Source organism: Xyrauchen texanus, chromosome 45 (assembly GCF_025860055.1).
Source record: "Xyrauchen texanus isolate HMW12.3.18 chromosome 45, RBS_HiC_50CHRs, whole genome shotgun sequence".
NCBI classification, from domain to species: domain Eukaryota; kingdom Metazoa; phylum Chordata; class Actinopteri; order Cypriniformes; family Catostomidae; genus Xyrauchen; species Xyrauchen texanus.
Window position 1 is genome coordinate 970,273 of NC_068320.1, and position 13,367 is coordinate 983,639.

Here is a 13,367-nt window from a genome sequence, read left to right on the forward strand (position 1 = left end):
TGGATTAATTGTTTTTACTGATACTTCCCACCTCAGCGTCATCACCACGTCAGGAGCATGAATATGATGCCTTAAAATACTGTCTATGTTAGCAGCTTACTGAATTTAGAAGATTCAATGAAACAGAGTAATATAGAAAACATGATGTCACTCACATGTTCGGCCAGGTATAGAAACGGTAGCGTTGTAGTGTCCACTCCAGGTGCGTATGGTCACAACGTAGAGACGTCCAGGAATCAGATCACTGAACACACACTCGCTGTGTGATCTATTCAGTTTATGATGCTGTAGAAGTGTGCTGTTATATTCAATCACTGCTTCATAATAGTCATAATCTCCAGATGCGTGGTTCCAGTAGACTTTGAGGAAGTCATCTCTGGCTGAGTGGATTGCAGTGGGATTCTGTACTGCTGATGGCTCTAGATGAGGAAATGATACAGCAGCAGTGATTTATATGACTCTATTGAAGTTCAGAGTTTTTGGACAACAAAATCCTGCAAACACACCTCAACATTCTCTACAAGGCACTACGGTAAATACAAACTACGTTTAAAAGTTCACCCAAAAATGTTCATCATTTTACTTTCATCATTTACTCACCCTTATGTCATTCCTATTTCTTCTGTGGAACACAAAAGTATATTTTTAAAGAATGTTGTGATCCCTGATTTGGGTAAAGCAGCAGTTGATAGTGACTCAATTTAAAGCTTAAAACAGCAAAAAGTGTCATAAAATTTGTCCATATGACTTGTGTGGAGGTAAGATTGGCAGAACTCAATATTTTCATTGTTAAATAACTTCAGTTTATTATCAATTTCAGGTTGTTTCCCAACTAAATCTATTGAATGCCTTCAGAAGACTTGTAAAATGGCACAAATTACATGGCGTACTTTAATTAGAGTTTTGGGTGCTTTTTAAGCTTTAAAGTGAACAAAAACCAGTTAAAACTGCCATGTCTATGGAAGTCAGCAAATTACAGCATTCTTTAAAATAATAACAATAATTACTTACATTTATAAAGTGCTTTTCTAGGCACTAAAAGTGCTTTACATAGTATAGAGGGAAAATCCTCAACCACCACCAGTGTGCAGCATCCACCTGGATGATACAACAGCAGCCATAGTGCACCAGAACACCCACCACACCCACCACACACTAGCTATACTGGTGTAGAGGAGAGGAGAGTAAAGTGGTGTAGCCAATTCAGGGATGTAGATTATTAGGAGGCCATGATAGATAAGGGGCCCAATTTGGCCAGGACTCATACCTCATTCTCAACCCCCCTACTTTTTATGAGACATGCACAAAGATTTTTAATGACCATAGAGAGTCAGGATCTCAGTTTAACATCTCATCCCAAAGATGGTGCCTTTTTACAGTACAATATCCCCATCACTATACTGGGGACTATACACAGGACTATACACCCACACAGGCAGCAAGGTGTGCACCCCCTGCTGGCCTCCCTAATACCACTTCCAGCAGCACTTTCCCCAGGAGGTCTCCCATCCAGGTACTGACCAGACTCAACCCTGCTTAGCTTTAGTGGGCAACCAGGCAAGAGATGCAGGGTGATATAGCTGCATTAAACGTCTCTGTTTGTGTTCCACAGAAGAAAGAAAGTCATATGGGCTAGAAATTCAACTTTAATTAGAAAATTATAGTGTGAGTAAATTATGACCGAATAATCATTTCTTTAAATGTGTGACATTTTTTAAATATTTATCATAAAATCTATCATGTCCAGGTCTATCATGACACAAATGCTAACACTACTTTTAGAACAGATTTAATAGTTTTCCAAGTAAGTATTTGACCTTTAATTTTACCGCATGTTTATGATTGAAAAATATTACAGTATAATTAATTGTAACAATATCATTGTAACATTGGTTCTTGGAGTGGAAGAGAGGAGAGAGGCATAGATACTTTGAATCTTTTAATAATAAATGCTGGAGTGGAACAAACTATAAAGCTAACCTTAACTATAAAGCTTATATGATAAACATGTAACAACGTAACACTTCAAGGACTGACAAAGGAATTAACAAAACAGGAGGGTATTTATACAAGCAATGACAGATGAATGGAGGATAGGTGAGGAGGATTGGAAACAGATGTAATTGACGAGGGTAGTGGATTCGGGTAAATATAAAAAAATAAGAGTCCTTGAAGAACATGACTGAGACAGTCTGTGACATTAGGCAACTCCTGGCTCCCAAAGATGGATGAGGAGGGTAGGGTGATGCAGAAGGTGAAGAAGGATCTGGGGAGGTGGGCCCAGGGCAGGGGCTGGGTTAGGAGGCCTGGGAGGCAGCCACAGGGAAAGGACTGGGTCAGGAGGCCTGGAAGCGGCCACAGGGCAAGGACTGGGTCAGGAGATGGAACTGCTGGAGGAGGAGAAGCTGGGGAAGCGGGCCGAGCCATGGAAGAGTCTTAGGGCGGAGCCGTGGAAGAGTCTGAGGGCGGTTCTAGGAGAGGCTCAACAAAGGCAGATGGAGCCATGGAAGGCTCTAAGAGCAGAGCCATGGGAGGCGGAGCCGTGAGAGACCCGAGAGTCAGGGAACTTGGTTACTGGAGAGCAGCCAATGGCTCAAAGGGCCAGGGTGGAGGCGCAGGTTCAGAGGACCGAGGTAGCACCGAAGGCTCGGAGGAGCTGGGGGATCTGAAGACTGAGGTGGAGCCATAGGGAAGGAGGTCCCCGGTGAAGCTGGAGGCTCGGAGTGACGAAGCGTAGCTGGAGGATCGGACAGCTGAGGTGGAGCCAGGTGACCGACTGTGTGAACTAGTGTGTCCATGGTGTTGGGTAGAGCCAGTGGAGGAGGAGTACACTGGGTGGGCATACAGGTGGGAATGGAATCTAGGACAATAAGCTATGTGAAAGCAGGCTCTGGGACGGTCGAGGCTACAGGCTCTGGAATGGTCAAGGCTACAGGCTCTGCACGGTCGAGGCTACAGGCTGGTTGAACCTGGCAAGTGTGGGCGCTGGCTCGTTGAACATGGCAGGCGTGGGCACTGGCTCGTTGACCGTGGCAAGCATGGGCGCTGGTTGTGGCCCGGAGTTCCTGCAATAATTCATAGCGTATGGGAAATCTACCACCGGGACTTTGTGAAGGTCTTCCTTGTGGGTTGGTAGAGGTGAGAGGAGATGTAGGGACAGCATGGCTTGGACATATTCTAAAAAGGGCAGATTCTTCACTTGCGGAAGGGCTGTAGGATGATGAAGTTTAAGCCCATTCCATAAATGGCACAGAGGCAGGGCTGGACTGGTTATCTGGCATACCGGGCATTTTCCCAGTGGGCCGAAGTACTTTTGGGAAGATCAGGGGTGGACTGGCCATAGGAAGAACAGAGCGTGCCGGTGGGTTGGCCCGGACTGAATAGGGCGCTTTAAGCTAAAATGAGCCGCCGTGTTATGCAGAACAGACCACAAAACGGTGCCGCGATACAAACACAAGTGGAGTAGAAGGTGGAGAGGAATCGCGGAGAGTATGTATTCTTTGTTAGGTCAGTCTTTCTGTAATGCTGGTTCTTGGAGTGGAAGAGAGGAGAGAGGCAGGAGTAGATATTATTTATTAATAATAAATGCTGGAGTGGAACAAACTATAAATCTTAACATGATAAACATAACACAACATAACACTTCAAGGACTAACAAAGGAATGATCAAAACAGGAGGGTATTTATACAAACAATGGCTGATGATGGAATGATGGACAGGTGAGGAGGATCGGAAACAGATGATTATGGGTGATGAAGTCTGAGGAAACATTTCAAAATAAGATTCCTTGAAGAACATGAGGGAGATGACAATCATATATGTACTTCTGTATATATCAAATATCAATTTTAGTTGAAGCAAAAACCCATCGCTCAAACTTTTTTTATATATTCACACAATGGAGTCCATCAAGTAAATAATATAAACAATTCCAAATTATTTTTTTTAGCTGTTCCGTCTTGAATTTTTTTACATGGACTATTAAATATATTACATTACATAGATATGGCTATGGTGATTTGGCTATCGTGATTTTGATTATACCAAGAAATATTTCATGAATATCAACAGTACTCATTAGATTTTAATTTAAAACTTTCACTTAATGTTTAAAACAACAGCGGTAACATTTTAAAACAAACCTAAATGCTCAAGTGTTGCAACGTTTTTCCAAAATTCATCCCAAAACAAAATGTGCATTTTTATAACCAGTGGCTCCCTAAAAACACTTATCAACTTATATTTGTATGTGCTTATTTCACTTATAAAAAATAAATATCATTGCTTGGGTCTCTTAGGGTAAGAAACATTTCTGATCAGTCCAACCTTAGCAACTGTTGCTGTTCGCCATATTATCAGAGGTACTTTTACTCTTCTCTAATGTATACAGAGGTATGTTATGTTTTGGATAGTTATAAATGTATTTTTACAGAAATGATTCAAAACTATATTGACACAAGGTAAAAATAGGCTTACTTTCGTTTGATTTGGGGGTGAGATATGATTCAGACATTAGTTTCCTAATGAAATATGAAACAAAATATGACACAAATAATGCAATAAGAGTTATAACTCTCGAAACATCTTACGCGTTCTCTGGTGTAAAACGGTTTGGTTTGCGTAACTGCCACTGTGTGTGCTAATGAAGATGGTGTACAGTCGACCGGACACAAGACTGCTGAACACACACTCTGTAGTCACTTTAGACACAGAGAGAGTGTGTACGATCTTCTCCTGGTCCTTCAGCATCACCATATAACTGTCCACATCTCCTTCTGCAGCTTTCCATGACACATTAAGAGAGTGTGGAGCATTATTTGTGACTGTGATGTCAGATACAGCAGCGGGCACTAAAAAACAGAAAAAGAGACGAGTAACAATCACAAAAACAAGTGGTCGACATCTGCCTGGTAATTATCAATTTGTGAAAAATGAACATTAATTTTATTTACATGGCCGATATTTTTATCCAAAGTGACTTACAGTAGATCTATTGTGTATTCCCTGGGAAAACAAAAAGCTAACCCTTAAACCCGCAAACTTGCCACTCGTTAATTTCACATGCAAATGAGCTTTTGATTCATTACAAATGTTTGCCAGAAGTTTGCAGATCTTTGCCAGTAGTGGTGAAACTCCAGCAAACCTTTGGCAATAATGGACAAGTTTGCCACAAAGCTCATTTGTGTGAAATTTATCAGAGGTGAATTTGAGACAAGTTTGCGGCAAATTTGCCACAAACTCTCGATTTTCTTAAGGGAATCTATTAAAGGTGTTCACTGCTGTCTGAAATGCTTGAATTTCTCAGAAATTCTTGAATGACTCCAGAGTAATTTTTCAATGATCTAATATTGATGTATTCTCTATACTAAGATTACTTGACCAGAATTTGCTGCAACAAGGATGACTTTGTTTTTACACACAACTATGGGTTTAGTGTCTCTGCAGGCACTGTATTGACCTGAAGCTGTCAGATATCTGTTGTTTAATGTGCAGATCATATGAGTTAGGAAGTTTTCAGCTCTTAAAACACTGAACGTAAAGGATACACTCCCATTAGCTCCAAAACATAAAACAGCATTGAAATATTAAAATCGACTGTGACAGTAGACTGTAGAGACCTGTATGGGCGAACACAGTCACCAGACAATTGTTTAAAACGTTTTATACCAGTGTTTGTTGTGTGGATATCTTTTTATATATTTTTTATTTACTATGACTTTTGTATTTAGTCTGTTTTAATTAACAGACTAATCAATCACATTAAAGAACTGTATTTCAGGGGCAGATCTAGGGGGTAGCCACCAAGAACCAAAGCCTGGCCACCCCATTGGCCACCTCACTTGCAATTGCCGTTTTGGTCATTTTTTGTCTTGGGCACAATTTAGTTAGTCTGTCTACACCAACAACCACTATACCCCCTTCGATGATATGACCCCCCACACCCCTGTGAAAAACTCCTGGCTCCACCCCTGCTGTATTTCAATGAATAATGAGAGATATGCTGTGTTTTGAAATGGTTAAAGACAATCAACCTGAAAATGATTTCCAAGGTTCAAATATTGTCTCTTAATATTAGAGTGCATTTTTGACAGTAAGCTTCTGTTATTTTCTGTATTAGTTTAAAGTTGTTTTCAAGTGTGACAACTTCATTGTTTAGATCACTTAGAGTTCATAAATTTCTGGCTCAAAATAGAAAACCCATTTCAGCTCAGAAGGATGTGTTTAATACAACGTGCTCCATTTATATCTAGCTTCCTGAAATTCCACAAATCCCCTTTGTATTGGAACAGGGAATTGCATTGCAGAGATTCTATCATGAATTTAATATGTGGGAAAATATCTGACCACTGTTTTGTATATGTTTGATAGCACATTCTATCAAGCCTGTTTAAATGCACTGTAAATGTAAAAATATGATATATATTGCTTTTGTTATATCTTTTCATAATTGTAAAAAAAATTGTAATACATTATCATACTTCTTAATATTTATAATACTAATACTACATGAATAGTCATGGTTAAATCATTCAACAATGTAAAGTCATGTTATACATGATTTTGCTTAAGTAAGTGCATATTATGAATTGTAACTTTAAATTATTTGACCATGTTTTCATTTAACATTGGTATCATTTAAAAAAAATGTAAGTTTAAAATAAGTAACCACATTTAGCTGGTTTCTGCACGCTTGCACACTGTTATGTTACCTGTACGACATTCCGCCTCAGCATGTTTGGAGATTTGTGTTCCACTAACAGTGGTCACCAGTAACTTGTGTAAAGCGCCAGCTTTCAGGAACTGAAGCACGGTGGAGGTGATGTTTGCTGGAACAGAAATGTTGTAGACCACCTGATCTTCCCGCAACAACAGCAGATGATAGTAATTCAGATCTCCATGTGGTTTCTCCCAGCTGGCATTCAGACTGTTTGTATGTCCCTTGTTACTGAGTTTCAGGTGATTCACCTTCAACGGTACTGAGAATACACAATTTGATTACCATCAGATTAACACAATTGCATGACAATTCATAATTATTCATACTAGATTATCATAAAGTTACGTCTTATATTCCTACAGAGACCAACCAAGCAAAAAACAGAAATATAGGCATAACATTTTAGCTTGCCTTCTATTTAACAATGTATTTTAATAAAGTAAACATTATAACAAAATGCTGTTACTGATTCCATATTTATTTATCCAATACAAATGATGAATGCTTCCCTTGTCTCATTCCAAAGCCATATATTTCCTTTCTTCTGTGGTACACAAGTTAGTTTCCTTTTAAAATAATGGTTATGTTTGGGGTTTGGGAAAGGGTTTAGACTTTAATCGTCACAATGTTGTTTGTAGTGAGTTTATTTTTCTCAATGCACGTAAAAGTTTCTACAAGCCAACTTGTACAATATCTCCATCTTATTGTGACTTGTTATGAAACCGGGTTGGTTATATTCTTCACATTTGTTGAACCAAAACGTTTAAGTCTGTCAGAAAATCTAGGTATACTGAGTAGTTTTTGATTCGAAAATTGCAAGATAGGCATACATGTTCGTCCCTCGAGTGTAGCAGAACTCCGGAGGTTTTGTCTGGTGGTGGTTACAATAATGTGGTACAGACGACCGGGTGTGATGACGTTAAAGGTGCATTCTCTCATGTCACGGCTCAAAGTTCGAGTCTGAATAACTGCAGAGCTGTTGCTGTGAAAAAGCTGTACGATGTAGCCATCACGGGATGACGACCCAGCTGCGTGACTCCATAGAGCACTAATGGAGCTCTCATCAGAGTGACGAATGTGTAACTGGGATACTGGTGGAAAAGCTGAAAACAAACAGACAGATAGCAAGAGAGATGTTACTTAACCATGACCACACCACTGGTTTAGATGTATGCGCATAGTGCTGGGAATTTAAGGCTAGGTTTGTGATAGCATCCAATCATATGAAGCATTCAAAAGTTATATGCATAATGTGAACTCTTGGTGGCGCTAGAGGGTTTCAGTTAGAGCCTCCAAATTTGCCACAAGTAATGTTCAGGCTCTTGTCTACCAATGTGTCAAATTTCACAACTTTTAGCTATACAGTTCTATAAGATAACGACAGAATAATAATAAGACTAACAGATGCAATATGTGCTTACTGACCTTCAGTACTTGGATGCCTAATTAATGATATTTGTAAACAGCAGTAACATTTTTATCTTTCCTACTTGCTACAGTATTTTGAATCATGTATAGTTTATTGACAGTATTGGCACGTAGGTTATACCTATTTCGCCTTGGTAGTAGACGGTAGAAGCCAGTCCTCCACTCTCTACACTGACCGCTGCGCTGTACATTCTGCCAGGCTGCAAATTTAACCCTGACAAGATCACTTCCTTCACCATTTGATTCATCGTTTGGTTAGCAAGGATCTCACTTCCGTTTGAGAGCAGCACACAGGTTTGGTCCCATTGTCCTGAAGGAGGTGTCCAGGTGATCTTCAGAACTCCACGAGCAGACAGGTTCTCCATCATTAGATCTGACACCTGCCCTGGAGCTACAATATTCATAAAGTAAACATACAGATTTATGATTTTGATGTGCCAATGTACTTGGAGTGAATATATGCAAAAGCCTTCAATTAGTACATTTTCTTCATTATTTCGTTTTCTACTGTTCGTAACGATATAAATTGGACCCTTTTTACGCACTGTGACGACACATTTGCAGTTTATTTAGAAGTTTTTATGTTCCATTTTTTATATGATAGTTTGTGTTATTTTGCCCTGGCATTAAGTTAAAAAACATAACTAGTTACCACTGCTGAATCTGCTGAGGGAGTGACAGGACATTTGTCATCTTTCTCTGTTCTGACTGTCGTAATCCATGTACCGCTCTAAACTCTTTTCCGCTTGTGGAAAGTAGTGAAAAGATAATGGCAGATTTTTTCCAAATGAGAATATAAAAATATCTGCTGTTGGCTTTGGAAGTTTACCCTGCTATACTTTATATCTGTGTTCCAAACCAGTAAATGTGAAAATATTTTTTTTTGGCATATTTGTTTATGGTACCAGAGCACCCTAGGCCGAAGGTCGATGATCGATTTTGTAATCGTGTCGTCGGATCTGAGGCCATATGTTTTGGACACTCGGGTAAAGAGAGGGGCAGAGCTGTCAACCGATCACCATCTGGTGGTGAGTTGGGTCAGGGGGTGGGGAAAGACTCTGGACAGACCTGGGAAGCCCAAGCGAGTAGTCTTGGGTGAACTGGGAACGTTTGGAGGAGGTCCCTGTCCGCGAGATCTTCAACTCACACCTCCGGCGGAGCTTTTCAGGCATCCCTGCGGAGGTTGGGGACATTGAACCGGAGTGGGCAATGTTCAAAGCTTCCATTGCCGAGCCGCGGTGGAGAGCTGCGGCCTCAAGGTTTTAGGTGCCGCAAGGGGTGGTAACCCTCGAACACCGTGGTGGACACTGGTGGTCAGGGAAGCCATCCGACTGAAGAAAGAGGCCTTCCGGGATTTGTTGTCCCGGAGGTCTCCGGAGGCAGTTGCAAGGTACCGACAGGCCCGAAGGGCTGCGGCCTCGGCCGTGAGGGAGGCAAAGCAGTGGGTGTGGGAAAAGTTCGGAGAAGCCATGGAGAAGGACTTTCGGTCCGCACCAAAGTGCTTCTGGAAAACTGTCCGCCACCTTAGGAGGGGGAAACGGGGAACCATTCAAGCTGTATACAGCAAAGATGGGACGCTGTTGACCTTAACCGAGGAGGTTATTGGGCGGTGGAAGGAACACTTTGAAGAACTCCTAAATCCCAACACACCCTCTATGGTAGAGGCAGAGCCGGAGGATGATGGGGGATCAGATTCTATTTCCCTGGGGGAGGTCACTGAGGTAGTCAAACAACTCCGCAGTGCAAAGCCCCGGGGATTGATGAGATCCGACCAGAAATGCTGAAAGCTCTGGATGTGGAGGGGTGTCATGGATGACACGCCTCTTCAGCATTAGCGTGGAAATCTGGGACAGTGCCTAAGGAGTGGCAGAGCGGGGTGGTGGTTCCCCTCTTCAAAAGGGGGATCAGAGAGTGTGTGCCAACTACAGGGGTATCACACTTCTCAGTCTCCCTGGTAAAGTTTACTCCAAGGTGCTGGAGAGGAGGGTTAGGCCGATTGTCGAACCTCAGATTGAAGAGGAACAATGCGGTTTTCGGTCCTGGCCGTGGAGCGATGGACCAGATCTTTACTCTCGCAAGGATCCTGGAGGGGGCCTGGGAGTATGCCCATCCGGTCTACATGTGTTTTGTGGATCTGGAGAAGGCGTATGACCGGGTCCCCGGGAGAGACTGTGGGAGGTGCTGCTTGAGATGCGGGGTGGGGGGTCCCTTCTTAGGGCGATCCAATCCCTGTACGTCCAAAGCGAGGGCTGTGTCCGGATCCTCGGCACAAAGTCGAGTTCATTCCATGTGGGGTTGGTCTCCGCCAAGGCTGCGCTTTGTCACCAATCCTGTTTGTGATATTCATGGACAGGATATCGAGGCGTAGTCGGGGTGGGGAAGGTGTGCTTGGTTCGGTGGGCTGGGATCTCATTGCTGCTTTTTGCAGATGATGTTGTCTTCATGTCATCATCGGTCCGTGACCTTCAGCTCTCACTGGATCAGCTTGGCAGTCGAGTGTGAAGCAGCTGGGATGAGGATTAGCACCTCTAAATCTGAGGCCATGGTTCTCAGCAGGAAACCGATGGAGTGCGTACTCCAGGTAGGGAATGAGGTTTTGCCCCAAGTGAAGGAGTTCAAGTACCTCGGGGTCTTGTTCACGAGTGAGGGACAATGGAGCGGGAGGTTGGCCGGAGAGTCGGGGCAGCAGGGGCGGTATTGCACTCGCTCTATCGCACTGTTGTCACGAAAAGGAGCTGAGCCGAAGGCAAAGCTCTCGATCTACCGGTCAATTTTTGTTCCTACACTCACCTATGGTCATGAAGGTTGGGTCATGACCCGAAAGAACTAGGTCAGCGAGTACAAGCGGCGAAATGGGCTTCCTCAGAAGGGTGGCGGGCTTCTCCCTTAGAGATAGGGTGAGGAGCTCAGTCATCCGTGAGGAGTTCGGAGTAGAGCCGCTGCTCCTTTGCGTTGAAAGGAGTCAGTTGAGGTGGTTTGGGCATCTGGTAAGGATGCCCCCTGGCCGCCTCCCTAGGGAGGTGTTTCAGGCACGTCCAGCTGGGAGGAGGCCTCGGGGAAGACCCAGGATTAGGTGGAGGGTTTACATCTCCACACTGGCCTGGGAACGCCTCGGGGTCGCCCAGTCAGAGCTGGTTAATGTGGCTCGGGATAGGGAAGTTTGGGGCCCCCTGCTGGAGCAGCTGCCCCCGCGACCCGACTTCGGATAAGCGGTTGAAGATGGAGGGATATTTGTTTATTTCATTTTTTGTAACACTTTACAATAAGGATCTTGTTCTGTTTGTTCATTAGTAAATGCAATAGGTACAGTATAAAGAACTTAAAATGAACAGTCATTTTTAATAGTATTTATTAATCTTGTTTAATGTTAATGATAAAAAAAACAATTTTCAGTGTTAGTTCATAATGCATTAACTAATATGAACAAATATTGAATGTATTAAAATTTGTATATATATATATATATATATATATATATATATATATATATATATATATATATATATATATATATGTATATGTTTAAATTAACTTTAATAAGTGCTGTAAAAATATTGTTCAATGTTTATGTTAACTAATGTAGTTAAATAACAAATATTAATTATTATTTTCATTCAAATATTATGCAGAATCTTATTTAAGTCTACTTAATTTTACGATATAGCATTTATTATAGTTCATGTTTTAAATGCAAACAAAATAGTAACTTTGGACATGTGAACTTTTGAAACAGACGGTCAGAATGAAGCACACAAGATCATGATTTCAAATCATGCTGGATAACATTAGAACATTATTCGGGTTTTTGTTCATGCCAACTCCAGCGCATGCTGTCATTTAAGCAAAAGAAATACATACCAAATAAAAGCAATTCTAAAATTCATGTAATAAAATAAAATAAAAAAGAAATATAAAAAGAAAAAGTTCAAAATAATTTTTACTTATGCATTATTTGTAAAGAAAATATGTTTATTAAATTTTAATAGTGCATTTTGAACTAACATGAACCACAACAAACATTAATGCATTCATAAATGAACATTACAATATTACTAGTGATGTAAACAAAATACATGAAAAATAAATAAATGCAAATTTTCACATTGTAACTCTTGTAGCTTCTAAGTAATAAAAGAAAGGTCAAAAGAAAATGTCTGCAAAGAGCATAATTCATTGAAATAATAGGAACCGCTTAATATTAGGTGTCATGAACTACTATGTACTTATGAATTTGATACAATGCTCTTGTTACGTACATACATGTTGTTGGATTGTAGTTACATTTAAAGTAAGTTACACTGTTAATATTACAATTAAACTTAACCCTATCCCATACCATAAACCCTAATCCTAATCTAAATCCTAAGCATAAATACACCCCCCTAAATCTATTCAACCTCAATAGCAGCAAATATGAATCTTTTTAAATACATTGTGTTTTAATGTTCATATATAGTAGTTAAATACACCCTATATAAAGTGGGGCCAAATGAAATTGCAGTTGTTGCATTTCAGAGACATTTTCTCTGTTACTCACCAGTTCTTCCTGTGACCCATGTCTGATTAGACAGTGTTCCACTCCTGGTTTTGACGGACACCTGGTAGGCCTTTCCAGGGATTAGATCATGAATCATCACAGCTGTAATATCTGAGGAGAGGCTTTTCTCAATGGGCTTTGAACCAGGTGATATCACACTGACAAGATAACTGTCCACATCACCAGAGGCTTTATCCCATAAAACCTGCAGGTTGTTCTGGCTGCCATTGTTCTCCACACGGAGGTTAGCGACAGCAGCGGGAACTGTATAGAAATGGAGAGATTATTTACAGTACTTACTAAAGATCGTACAATAATGCATACTACTTGCTTACCTCACTAATGCTAGTAAAAATAATACAATGTATTTTTACTTTTAGTAATCTAATAACAATACTTTATTGAGACAAAACAAGTGAATGCAGTCTGAGTTAGTTCTTGGTTATAGTGGTGAGTAAAACAGAACAGTCAATCAAATGAAATTGCAGAACAAAATCAATAGAATTCAACGAATTCAGGGTCAATGGAATGCAGTATGTTTTAGGATTGAAACATCATGACGTAAGGTGAGATAACAAAAGAGACAAAGCTAACCTTTCAGTGCTAAAAACAGGAAAGGGTGTTAACATGCTTTAAATACTGCAGAGGAAGTTATACACGCAGAGATATGTGAACATTAGCCA

The 13,367-nt window shown here is 40.9% G+C and overlaps 1 protein-coding gene across 1 annotated transcript in view; it reads right to left on the bottom strand.

Moving 5' to 3' along the window:
• The window catches only part of ptprb (protein tyrosine phosphatase receptor type b), a 78,916-nt gene that overhangs the window by 44,793 nt on the left and 20,756 nt on the right, over nucleotides 1-13,367 (bottom strand). The window contains exons 4-9 of the mRNA XM_052118159.1: nucleotides 12,685-12,948; nucleotides 8,269-8,538; nucleotides 7,550-7,822; nucleotides 6,712-6,978; nucleotides 4,591-4,851; nucleotides 156-419 (exon numbers count right to left, since the gene is read on the bottom strand). Of these exons, the coding sequence (XP_051974119.1) occupies nucleotides 156-419; nucleotides 4,591-4,851; nucleotides 6,712-6,978; nucleotides 7,550-7,822; nucleotides 8,269-8,538; nucleotides 12,685-12,948 (1,599 nt within the window). The remainder of the gene's footprint in view (nucleotides 1-155; nucleotides 420-4,590; nucleotides 4,852-6,711; nucleotides 6,979-7,549; nucleotides 7,823-8,268; nucleotides 8,539-12,684; nucleotides 12,949-13,367) is intronic.